The following is a 12,785-nucleotide window of genomic DNA, read 5'->3' as shown; positions in this document are numbered from 1 at the left end:
CTGCCCTGCAGAGGATTCGTTCTGGAAACCAAGTTCTCAATGCAGCGCTCACCCTTTGGTATCTTCCACCCAGGGAATGGAGGTGCCAGATGGTACACATTGGTGGGGCCACGAGGGGTCGGGGCTCAGCAGATCTCACTATGATCCCAGATGCTGCAGGCAGCCCTTAGTGTTATGTGTGGGTGAGGACCTGCCCTGTGCTGTTGGGCCAGCTTTCATACCTGACAGCACAAGGCTGGAGAGCTGAGAATACAGCTGTTTGACTGGACGGAGAAATAGGACAGTTGTGTAATTTCTGGCAGTTTACGTTTCTGACTCTCCTTACCCCAAAACCCAGTTCAGAGAATCGAATTTGTTCTGTAGATGTGAAACCCTAAGACGTGCTCTTTGAGGATGACCTTCCCACGGGATCTCAGAAACAGCTCTGAGCAGTGAGAGCATGGACGCACTGGATTAGCCAGGCCTGTTAGGGGAAACAGGGAGCAGGAGCTTCAGATGAGGAGTGGCTCCTCAGAGGGTCATCCCCTTCACTGTGGAAGTCCAGCGTGTTGGTGCAGCTCTGGCTCCATTTCAGAGCCAGGGTGATCAGGATCCATGTGTCCTGCCAGGGAGGACACCGATGGGATCTTCTTACAGCCAGCTCCTGTTTCAGGGTGAGAAGCTCAGCCTGGCTGGCCCTCTCATGCATGCAGCTGTGCGCTCCGCCCTTGACCCCCATTAATCAGAAGACAATTACCCCAGTAGACTTCTAGTGGCTCAAGGAAGTGTTGAGGAGGACAGCCGCAGCAGGGAGACTGGATCTAAGCTGCATCACCTTGCCCTGCCTGGAGTAGTTTGCTATAAGGCTGTATTTAATGACCATTTGGTGGCCTAATAGTGTTCAGAGACAGTACTGTCCTTGGTTCATTTCATGCCTAGCTAAGGCCCTGAGCTCTAGAGATGAGGCCCAACTAATAATCTCACAAGGAGGCAGCAACCTTTGGTAGGTCAGCCAGCCTCCACTGCACCTCAGAAGGGAACCTTGATCCCACAGCTCTGCTGGTGATCCTGCAAGCCCCACCTCTCTGAAGCATGCAGTGAAGGGCAGTGCTCTGTAAGGGGGCTGCAAAGCCTGGTCTCTAAGTTTGTGTTGTTCTAGAAAAGTCCCTGAGTTCTCATGTCAGGTGCTTTCTTGAGCCCCCTGAGACTTAGTACATTGTGGCTTTGGGCTTTCTCTGTGCCCCCTCCCCCTGGCCCAGGCTATGGAGCAGGTGTGGGGTCAGATATCTGATCTCACTAGGAAGGAGTCCAGTCAAAGCTGATTTGAGGGGTAGTTAAACCACAGATAAGGACTTGCCTGTACACCTCATCTGTGGAAAGGGACAGTCATGTCACCAACATTAAACTGCCATCATAACCCTGCTAACTGTCCATTCTTTCCATCTACATCCCCACCCTTGGCTCCTGCATTTGATGTGACTCCATCACACTCCCCCACCTGTCTTCTTGGTGCATGCTCAAAGCCACTCTTGTGGGCTCAAGTCCTCTGCAGTCCTGTCAGGGGACTTGGAGTTTCCAGAGTAAGCAGCCAATCCAAGAACTCTTGGGTTCTTTCTTAGTGCCACTGACAACAGATAACACGGTTCCTCCTTGACTCTCTGTGGCTGCGTGTGTGCGTGCGTGTGTGTGTGTGTGTGTGTGTGTGTGTGTGTGTGTGTGTGTGTGTGTGTACGTACATGTGTGTGCACATGTGTGTATGCGTATACACGTGTGTGTGTGTGTGTGTGTGTGTGTGTGTGTGTGTGTGTGTGTGTGTGTGTGTGTCACACGCACTGCTGATGACTTTTTCCCTGTTCAGTTGCAGGCCCAGGGTGTACTGTCTAGCTGACAGTGATGAAGAATCCTCCAGTGCTGGCTCCTCTGAGGAAGATGATGCACCAGAGCCCAGTGCTGGAGACAAACAGCCACTCCCTGGGACTGAAGGGTAAGTGGACGGGACTTCTGGAGGCTTGGAAGGCTAAGGGGGCTGCCAAGAGGCAGCCAGTCTTTTCTTTCATCCCCAAGCTGCTGCTTGCACATTGAGTGAAAGGTTTCGGCATCAACATCCTAAGAGGTCAGGCTTTGTCTTTGTCCTGCAGTGTGAGTAAAGAAATATCAGGGACTTTGAAGGACAGGCTTGTCACTAGAATTGCACCCTGCGTCTTCAGAGGGCGCGGACTGCACACCACCACCCCCTGGTGGCCGCAGAGAGAAGGGACCCATGCACACCACATCCAGATCTACTTGCTGCTGCAGTCTGAAGAGCTGGATGTTGAGACTGGATGTCCTAGCCGCTCTTCTGGATCATGAACTTCATCTGAGTGCCCTCTGTGCCTGTTCCTTGGGCAGTGTAATGATGTCAAGAGTGCATCAAGTACCTTTCTGTAAGGACCTCTAAATTATTGAAAAGGAGATAAAGAAACGTTAGATTACAGACCAGGTGATTCAGAAACTTGTAAGCACATAGCAGCCTGCTCTCTTTGAAATGGTTCAGAAGGTGAGAAGGGAACACAGATGTTTGCACAGCACAGTTGGTACCTCCTAGAACTATTGTTTAGGGCTAGAGGTGGAACTTGGTTATAGAGTGCTTGTCTAGCATATGCAAGGCTTTGGATTCAGCACCCCCTCACCCCCAAAACACATACATTGTCCCTGACGTCTGAAACTGCAGAGGCTAGGAAGAAACCCACCAGGCCATCCCCGAGGCAAGCTCTGGTTGGCCTGCGGCACATTCGCTTGACACAGCTCTTCCCTCAAGTTCTAACCCTTAAAGGAAGAGGTGAGTGTTTCAAGCCCTTTGATAGCACATGGCCCTCAAAATGGCTGTGACACCACCTAAAGATCGTCTGTTAGTTGCTGCTGTGTTGTCTGTCAGTGCGGTGCGGCTTTCTGTGTGCTGTCCAGAGATGGGGACAAGGACTCATGCTGAGTCTCTGAGTGGTATAAAGGACCCTCCTTCTCTGAGGAATGACTCTGTCGAGATGTCCGCTGTGTCTGACCTTTCTACCCTCTCTAAAGTAGAAGTTCTCAACCAAGGGTAGCTAACCCCCACGGGGGCTAATGTTTGATTATGCTGATGGAGAATGTTCTTGCCATCTAATCCTCTGAGGCCAAGGAGACTGCTAAACGTCCTGTGTACACAGGACAGTCCTCCTCAAACAGAGTGACCTGTCCAAAGTGCGCATAGTGTTGCATTGGAAGAGCTATTGGAGAATGAGTACAGTCACAAGACTTGTGTTGGGCAAAGATATTTGGGGCCAGAGAGATGGCTCAGCAGATAAAGATACTTGCCACCAAGCTTAACAGCCTGAATTTGATCCCTCAGAACCCTACTCCACAGGCTGTTCTCTGACTTATACACACTCAATAACACACCTTTGCATTCTTTGTTTGAAGGTATGTTGGAGGTCATCGAACAAGTAAGATTATGAGGTTTGTTGATAAAATTACCAAGTCAAAATATTTCCAAAAAGCAACGGAGACAGAGTTCATTAAAAAGAAGATCGAAGAGGTCTCTAATACACCCCTGCTGCTAACTGTGGAAGTGCAAGAGTGTCGAGGCACCTTGGCGGTCAATATTCCACCACCCCCGACCGACCGGATATGGTACGCAGATGCCCTAAGTGACTCCCTCACCATGTGACTCTAAAAGCCCCAACCTTGGGACCAGAGCACTTCCACACTGCTTTCATTGTACTTTCTTCTGTGACTGTCCCATGTACATTTGAGGATGGTCTTAATGTGTCAGGAGAAGTCAGGGTGAATTCGAAGTTCATGAAAGGGGCTGTTTCTGTCCTTGGTCCTTCTTTCTCTAAATCTGACTCATCCACTGGTGATAACCCTGCCCTTTGTCGCCAGCCTCACCTCTGCCTAAGCCTAGGTTGGACCCACATCCCTGGATTAGTTCCTCTCACAGCCTCTTTCTTGATAGAGAGTCCAGGCAGTTAGGAGACACTTCCTGAGTGAGGGAGGCTGGTGTGTGCACTGGGTGTTGGTGACAGGAAGCTGTCTGAGGAGGAGGTTGAGTGGTCCTATCACCCGGGGAATGCTGACGATACAGACATGGCTGGCACACTCGCCAGGATTTCAGCAGTTGGCTTGGGGGTGGGTTTTACGGTGCCTAAGCCTCCGTTAGAATTGATGGATGACTTATTCACAGGCCCAGCATCATGTCTGTGAATCTCCATTTAAAATTGGTATGCTGAGTCCTGTAAAATAGTGGTAGTGCACGTGATGGGGAGGGAGTAAGAGCTCAGAGCTCTCACCGAAGGTAAATGGCACTCAACAATGAAAACACAGCTCTGCAGCCCAGCATAGCATGGACCAGTGTGCTCTATGTCTCCGTGGTATGCAGCAGGCTTTGGAGGAATGTTTGGAAGGGGCTTTTTCAGGCAGCTCATCATTCACTCAAGCTAGTGTTTCCCAGAAAATTAAAAAAATAACTTTGTAGGTTTTTGTTTGTTTGTTTGGTTGGTTGGTTGGTTTATGAGACAAGGTTTCAAATAAAAATAAAAAGCAGTCTTTAGAATAATCTCTGCCTGAGTATACTTAGGATGGCATTCAGAAGGAGACTATGTCTTTAAAAAGTTTTGGTTTATATATGTATTGGGTTTTGTAATGAGCAGGGCAGTTGTGGCACACAACTTTAATCCCAGAACTTGGGAGGCAGAGGCAGGCAGATCTCTGTGAGTTTCAGGACAGCTAGGACTATTGCACAGAGCAACCTGTTTTGAAAAAAAAACAAAACAGAAAAAAGCTTATTGCCATTTTAGGAAAATCAAACCCAAAAGGCGATGCCCAGTTCCTGGCATCCCGAGATGTGTCTCTAGGCTCTCCTCCATTGTCAGCACTGGTCAAAATCCATCAGAGAGCCCCGACACTGTCAGGCAAACAGGCTCATACTTGCTGCGCTGAGTTAGGTATGGGGGCGGTTCAGAACTGGAAAGCATTTAGTGATGCCCCTATGCCAGTGAGGAGACTGCGGTGCGGGTGCTTGCCACTTCCTTTCTCTGCTTCTCAAATGTGGTTACTGTCTTCTTCAAAAAGGTATGGTTTCCGGAAGCCACCATATGTGGAGCTGAAAGCTCGGCCAAAACTTGGAGAGAGAGAAGTCACTTTAGTTCATGTGACAGAGTGGATAGAGAAGAAACTGGAGCAAGAATTTCAGGTAAAGCTGCCCTTATCTCGTGTTTCTCACCGAGTCTAAGAACATTGGGTGGAATGGAGGATCTGGACTTCGTCTGGGCCCAGGTCCTCTTCGAATTTTGATGGAAGCCATGACCATCATCCTTCTGTTGAAAACATATGTTCCAACTTGGGCTTGTAGTTTTAGTTATGGTCTCAAAGGCCCTGAAACTTTTCCATGAAATAGACTGAGAAGAATCCCAGTAGATGAGGTCAGAGGCAAGATGATAGTGTCCTGTACCAGTGAGCCTCTCTGGGCTTTGGCTTTGCCCCACGTGAAGTCAGGGGGGCACTGGCCAGCAACACCCAGATGAGGGCCAGGAAAGATGCTCCCTGTTTCTGTTATATTTGCCTTACTTTGTTCAGTTAACTTTCAAGGAAACTTGTGTGCCAGAGACAATTGTCTTGGAAGTCCAAAATCAGTTAGACCTCTCCTAAGTAACTCCTGAGCCAGCACTCACCCTCCAAACCTGCCACCTGCATTCTGCCACCAAAGGTAGTAGCAGCATAACTGAGGTCCTGGAGATGAGCTACTTCTCTCAGATTTTGATTAGATTTTCGTTTTGTAGTGCTGGGGATTAAACCTAGGTCCTTGCAAATGCTGCACAAGCATTCTACCACTGAACCACCCCATCCCACCCCACCCCAGCCATTTGATCAAGTATTTGAAGCATGGCTGTGGTAAAGTTTTATAGAAACCAGGCAAGGTAGCACACGCCTTTAGTCCCAACCCTTGGAGGCAAAGGCAGGTGATGTCTGTGAGTTCGAGGCTAGATTGATCTACAAAGTAAGTTCTAGGATGGCCTCAAGAGACCATCTCAAATATTCAAGAAAACAAAGTACTCCAAAATTTATGAGCTAGCAAATGGTTTCTTTACTTAGTCATGATTTCCCCCTTTGAAGAATACTTCCATTATTTTTCATTGGTATATTTTAAGGTTGGTGTGTGTGGGTGTGTGGGTGTGTGTGTGGGTGGGTGGGTGAGTAGGTAGGTAGGTGGGTAGGTAGATGTTTGTGCCTGTTGAAACCAGAGGTCAACCATAGCTGTCATTCCTCTGGCATTGCCCACCTTGTATTTTGAGACAGGGTCTCTCACTGGCCTGAAACTGGACAACGGGTAGGGTAGTGTAGACTAGCTGGCCAAGGAGCCCTAGTGATCTGTCTTTCCCCAGCACTGGGGTCACCAACTTGTGCTTGGGTACTGGTGACCAAACTCAGGTCCTCATGCTTGAAGGAAAAGTATTTCACTGAATGAGGTGTCTCCCCAAGTCCCACTTCAGGTTTGTGTGTGGAGATGAGAGGACACCTGCGGCCAGTTTCCACCTGGTTAAACTCAGGTCAGCAGACTTGGACAGCAAGCCCTGCACCTGTTTAACCATCCTACTGACCCTTAAGTTTTTGTCTTTTTAAAAACGATTATTGGTGCTGGGTGGTGGAGGTGCAAACCTTTAATCTTAGCACTCAGGAGGCAGAGGCAGGTCTCTGTGAGTTTAAGGCCAGCTTGTTTGTTCTACAGAGATCCAGGACAGCCATTACATAGAGAAACTGTCTCAACAAACAAACAAAACAACTATTACTGTTCAAAAGCTACTAATCAGATTCTGATTTAAAAAAAAGCCTACTATTTCCACCAGTTAGAAAACTGCTTTAAACATAGTTAGGAGGAAAACCTCATGCCTCCAGATTTTTCTTTTTTCTTACATCCTTGGGTCCTATTATCATTTGGGTGGATCACTCTTTTGGGAGGGTCTTGGGCTCCTCCAGCAAAGGAAGGAGAGAGATAGAGAACAGGATTGGTGCCTGGTACTGGAGACAGGTTGACAAACTGAAGGCAAGGGCTGCCCTGCTATGGTGCCCTGTGTGCTTTCTTGTTTCTCTAAGGGTATTGCTGAAGCTCACATGTATAATCAGACACACAGTTACAAACTATGTGTGGAGAACAATCTCTGTGTACCACTGATTTTCCTTTGGGCAACCCTATTAGGATGTTTTTTCATGAGTAGTTCTACATAGTTTTGATGTGGAAAACTCAGCCTACGTTTGTGCTAAGATTTAAAAGAATTAATTCACTTGGCATATGTCCTGCACATAATGATTTTGAAATACTGCATTAACGTTGTTGAATGTTTCTTATGTAGTTAATGTATGCATGTGAAACTCAGGACTCTTGCTTCAAAGCAGACGCACCAGCTTCTTCCTGTACTCGTGCTCTAGTACGGCTCCTTGGCTCTTTCTGAGTTCAAGAATGGAGGAGCTGGCCATTTAGTAAAGTGCTTGCTGCACGAGCCAGAGGGTCTGAGTTAAAAACTCCACATCCACATAAAATCCCAGGGCTGGGGGACTGACCGGCCAGCCAGTCTGGTCACAATGATTAGCTCTAAGTTCAGTAAAATACTTGTCTCAAAAACTAAGCTTAACTGGGCGTTGGTGGCACATGCCTTTAATCCCAGCACTTGGGAGGCAGAGGCAGGTGGATCTCTGTGAGTTCAAGGCCAGCCTGGTCTCCAGAGCAAGTGCTAGGATAGGCTCCAAAGCTGCACAGAGAAACCCTGTCTCAAAAACAAAACAATAATAATAATAATAATAATAATAATAATAATAATGTTGGATGAAATTGACAGACACAAAATAAGACAGCATGGTAGAACTTGTTTGGAATGTATAGGAAAATATTTCATATATGAAAGGAGAGCACTTGCCTGTCTGACACACAGCTGTTCTTTGATGTCTCCCTACAGAAAGTTTTTGTCATGCCAAACATGGATGATGTTTATATCCCTTTAATGCACTCCGCCATGGACCCTCGCTCCACTTCCTGCTTCCTGAAAGACCCCCCTGTGGAGGCCTCTGACCAGCTGTGATGGGTGAAAATGGGACATCCCCCAGTATTATGAGACCTAGCGAGAGGTGTGGGATTTGTGGCTGCCATCTGTGCTGTGGGGCTGGCCTTTGCTAGTCCACAGCCACTTGTCTCTTAAGAACTGCATCTGCCCTCTGCCTGCGGTGCCCATTCCACTGTTGAGGCGTCGTGCCCTGCATCCAGTGACCAGTGTCTGGTTAGTCTGTTGCAAAGTTTTGACTGGCACAGGAGACTGGAAGAACCATCATGATGGAGCCAGAAGTTACAGCTGACTATAACACCGTGGCTTGCTTTTTTTTTTTTTTTTTTTTTTTTTTTAAGTCTACCAGGTTTTGTAGCAGCAAATGAGCACATTTGGAGCAAAGCTGTACAATTGGAAGGCTTTCCCTTGCCTCGACTCCTCCAAAGCTTTTCCTCAGGCAGTTGGTGCACAATGGAACATTTTTCCACTCTACACTTTGTACTCATGATTGCAGCCCTCCACACGTGGGGAATATCACTGTAACCTGTGTGGAGTGTGGTTTTGTGAGCCATTTCATCGGTGGTAAAGATAGGCATAGCAACTTTTTTCATATTAAATTGTGCGTTTTGGAAGCAAGTAGCCATAGGACATACACACCCACAGACACATTTTCAGCTGGGGTGAGGACAGTGGGTTTCATGTGAACATCAGGCAAAGCCATGAGACCAAGCCATCCCAAATGAGGTACAATCACCTTGCTTCTAACCAATCCTGATTATTTCTCATGACATGAGCATAATAAGGTCAAGCAGTACACACAATGACTGATTGTTCCTCCCTGGTACTGATGGGATGAGGCCAGAAAGCCGGAGCCAAGCTGTTCTTTTCTGGTTTTTCTGCGTGCTCCAGGAAGCATCTGTAGGATGGGAGGACCTTGCTCATCTAACTGGTTTGGGAGGTTTGTGGGCAGTCCCCTTCTCTGATGGCCAAACCAAGGACTGCTCTTTACCTTGCTAGTCAGCGTCAAGCACTACATTTCCACCTGCACTTGTGACCTTTCTTTAATGTTGCCAACTTAAGTTTGAGCATTTGTATCAGAATGTTTAGTTTACAGATTTGGGGCCTCTAACTGTATAATTTGCTTCGAAAAGACCTAATACAGTTTTGTTTAAAGCTGCATCCAATGTCAAAATTACCTTGGGTAACTTTTGATAATTTAATGTCTGTGCACAAAGCTAGTAGTGTTTTTTTTTTAAACAGCACCTTGCCTGAAGATGACTTTACAGAAATTAATATATTAAGATTTTATATTTGAACCTTTATTTTAATCATCCCATTAAAACATGACAAATTATTTGACCATTCCAGTCAATGTACTGCCCTAATTAATCATTGTGTAGGCCAGTTCACCTGTCACAGTCAGCATGTCTTTTTTTTTTTTTTTTTTCTGTGCAGTAGTGACTAAGGGCAAAGACTAGATAGAAACACTACAGTGTAAAGAGATCACACGACTGTACCCTGTCACTTAAAAAATAGTATGTGGGGACTTACAATCGCATTGTTTCACAAAATAAATATCTCATGTCAAACACCAGAAAGGCATCGGTTATTTCTAGAAAAGCCCATGAAGTGAGAGCAGAGCATCTAGACATTTGGGCTAGTTTACCCAAATGAGGTACATTTGGGTACCTGCTAGCCCAGCTTTACCAAGGCAGGAATGTAACTGAACTATCAGTTTTCTCATGTGGAAAGATGAAGGTGGTAAAATGAGGGACTAACCTTGTTTTCTAGGGCTGTGGTGATCCCTAACTGGGGCTCACTCTCAAATTATCCATGCACTGTCATCCTGTTTCCGTGTCACACACACACACACACACACACACACACACACACACACACAGAGTTCCTCAGCTGACAAGTGGCCCTGTATTTAGACTAACACAGCTCCTTGACTACAATTGCTTGCTAGTAAACTAATTTGACAACTTAGTTTGCCTAAAGCTTCCGGGCTTTGTTGTCAAAATGCCCAACTAAGTAATTTCTATATAAAGTTATTTCCTTATTAATGCTCTTACCAAGCATGTTCTAGGAGCTGGAGAGATGGCTCTGTGGTTAAGGGCACTGACTTGTTCTTCCAAAAGACCGGGTTTCAACTCCCAGCACTCACATGGCAGCTCACAACTTAATTCCAAGATCTGACAACCTCACATACATGAGGGAAACCACCAATGCACACAAATACGATTTTTAAAAAATGCTCTGTGGTGTACACGTCTTTAATGCCAGCACTCAGGAGGAAGATACATCCGAGTTCAAGGTCAGCCTGATCTTATAGAGGTCCAGGACAGGCTCCAAAGGTAGAGGAGGCCTGTCTCTTAAATTCCTCCATAGCATAACTACTAGGTATTCCCAGTTACTCAAACCCAGTTACACACCCCAGTAACGGAGAGGGACCTACAGCACATTTGCTAGTCAAACATTGATCCCTCTAGGCGGCCTCCCCTAATTACTTTGAGCCCCTCTCCCCGACCAGATTTCAGTCGCCTCAACACCCATGTGCCACCGATGACGATTATACACTTGCAGGGCTATTCATGAGGCTCCCTCTCCTGCTATCTACCGTAGGGCGAGCATCACCTCAGTTGTCACCCAACAGGTCCACGCACGTGGGCCATGGTTTCCCCACGGGTATGCCACTTGCACGCTGCCTTCTCTCGACCCCGCAGAGCCTGTGGTAGGCTGGTTTGGACCTGTAGCTAGCAGTTAAAAGGGCCGCCCGCGATGGGCAGACGGCCCCAGTTATGAACTAGCAATTGCTGTGGCGCCGCAGCTTAACTCCCGGCGCCACGAGGAAGGGCGCCGGGGGCTCAAAGGCAGCGCATCGGGGGCAGTGACACACGGACGCCAGCGCTGGGGTCAAAACACTTTATTCAGAGACTTGGGGGAAAGGTTGGCGAGGTCCACGTTGTCCGCCGTCCTCCACCGGGCAGATCTGAAAGAGAAGCCTAGGGTGAGGGGGTGGAAGTCGCCGGGCCCGCCATTTCCCGCGCCGCCGCCGCCGCAGTCGGCTCAGACTCGGATTCGCATCACCCGGATCAGCAGTCTAACGCGTGCTTTGTATGGATTGTCATCACCGCCGACCGGCCGGCCGCCCACCCGCCGAAGGGGCACCCCTCGGCCACCGCCAAGGAGACTTTACCTGGAGTCCACCCGTCGCTAAGAGGCAGACGAGAGCGCGAGACCTTCACTTAAAGAAGGCTTCCGGAAGTAATTGGGCGGGCTCTCACTATACTGGCCAATAGGAAGTCAGTTCTCTTGTCATGTGCACAGGAGCGATCGACTCATTGGTCAGGCTTTCTGAGTCCTCCAGAGTGGAGAAAGGTCACGCTCTAACCATAGAGCTGGGAAGAAACTGGCCTTTTGCAGGTTGCTGGTTTTTATCGCTTCCGGATTTATTTTCTGCAACTCAGTTCGGAGTCTGTAATTAGCGCGTCCCTTAGCAGTAAGCAGACGAGTAAAAACGTCCCGGCAGCCAGGCTGAGGGTGGGAAAACGAGCCTCGGTAGCCCTGGGTTCACAGGACCCGGCGGTAGAAGGAGCTGACACCGTGTCTGAACGAATTCCGATTTCGTGATGAATTGGGTCATTTAACTTTTCTGGTCCTCAGTTTCTGACTGTCCTCCCACAGCCCGCCGTGATGACTCACCCGTAATCCCAGCGCTTGAGAGGTTTATACGCCCAGTTTAAAATCTTTAATTTGTATATTATGTTTGGATGAAAGCGTGTGTACCAAAGCTGGCATGAGGACGCAGAGCGACAGAACTTTACTCCCGTCACTTAGTTTGGGAGAGTAGAATGGGATAACCGTTTTGGAAAAGTAATTGGACAATTTCTTATAAAGGTCCACTTGCCATGTGATCCATTAATCCCCTGGGGATTTACTCAAGGGAAATTGAAACTTGTGCGCGCATAATAGTTCATACATAATTGTAAATAATTGTGTAAATAATTCAAAAGCCCTACCCCCAACTGCGAACGCACAAAAGCTCTTTAATGGGTAAATATAAGCTAATTATGTTGTCTATACAATCAAAAGCTACTTGAAAAAACACAATTGTCCTTTGACAGATGTAATGCTTGGAAGTTTCTAGAGGTTTTTTTGCCGGCTGAGTCATCTCGCCTGCCCCTTTTTTCTTCAGAAAAGATCTTGCTTGGACAGCCCAAACTGGTCTTGAATTCATAATCTTGCATCAGCCTCCCAAGTGCCGGGAATTCGGAGTGTGCTCCACTCCATCCAAAGAGATCATCATTTTTTACTTTGTTGGTATTCTCTGCTTTTTATTGTCTTTGTTTTTTGAACTCCTTATCTCAAGAGCTACAATTACAGTTAGGTACCAACCCCTTGGCTCTTCTAGTTTCTTTCTTTCTTTCTTTCTTTCTTTCTTTCTTTCTTTCTTTCTTTCTTTCTCTCTTCCCTTTCTTTCTTTCTTTCTTTCTTTTCTTTATTTCTTTCTTTTTCTTTCTTTCTTTCTCTTTTTCCCCTTTGGGTTTTTCAAGATAAGGTTATGTAGTTCTGGTTTTCCCAGAACGCACTCTTGTAGACCAGGCTGGCCTTGAAATCAAAAGATCCACCTGCCTCTACCTCCCAAGTGCTGGTTTGATTAAAGGTGTGTGCCACGACACCTGCCTAATTTCGTATCGTTTCTTTTTTCTCTTTCTTTCTCTCTCTCTCTCTCTCTCTCTCTCTCTCTCTCTCTCTCTC

General features: G+C 47.2%; 1 protein-coding gene and 2 non-coding genes across 4 annotated transcripts in view; 1 reads left to right on the top strand and 2 right to left on the bottom strand.

Moving 5' to 3' along the window:
• The window catches only part of Tex2 (testis expressed 2), a 121,103-nt gene extending 111,485 nt beyond the window's left edge, over nucleotides 1-9,618 (top strand). For both annotated transcript variants that reach the window (XM_027427809.2, XM_027427808.2), the window contains exons 9-12: nucleotides 1,838-1,963; nucleotides 3,415-3,624; nucleotides 5,065-5,185; nucleotides 7,941-9,618. In XM_027427809.2, coding sequence (XP_027283610.1) covers nucleotides 1,838-1,963; nucleotides 3,415-3,624; nucleotides 5,065-5,185; nucleotides 7,941-8,063 — 580 coding nt within the window. In that variant the 3' untranslated portion in view covers nucleotides 8,064-9,618. The remainder of the gene's footprint in view (nucleotides 1-1,837; nucleotides 1,964-3,414; nucleotides 3,625-5,064; nucleotides 5,186-7,940) is intronic.
• A 1,154-nt stretch (nucleotides 9,619-10,772) lies between these two features.
• LOC113836924 lies at nucleotides 10,773-10,904 on the bottom strand. The gene has a single exon (XR_003487435.1). It is a non-coding gene; the product is annotated as a small nucleolar RNA SNORA76 (small nucleolar RNA).
• Nucleotides 10,905-11,091: 187 nt separating this feature from the next.
• On the bottom strand, nucleotides 11,092-11,161 carry LOC113836920. Its single transcript, XR_003487431.1, has one exon. It is a non-coding gene; the product is annotated as a small nucleolar RNA SNORD104 (small nucleolar RNA).
• Between the last annotated feature and the right edge of the window lie 1,624 nt (nucleotides 11,162-12,785).

This window comes from Cricetulus griseus, chromosome 7, assembly GCF_003668045.3.
Source record: "Cricetulus griseus strain 17A/GY chromosome 7, alternate assembly CriGri-PICRH-1.0, whole genome shotgun sequence".
NCBI classification, from domain to species: domain Eukaryota; kingdom Metazoa; phylum Chordata; class Mammalia; order Rodentia; family Cricetidae; genus Cricetulus; species Cricetulus griseus.
This window is presented reverse-complemented; position numbering and strand designations above follow the sequence as displayed.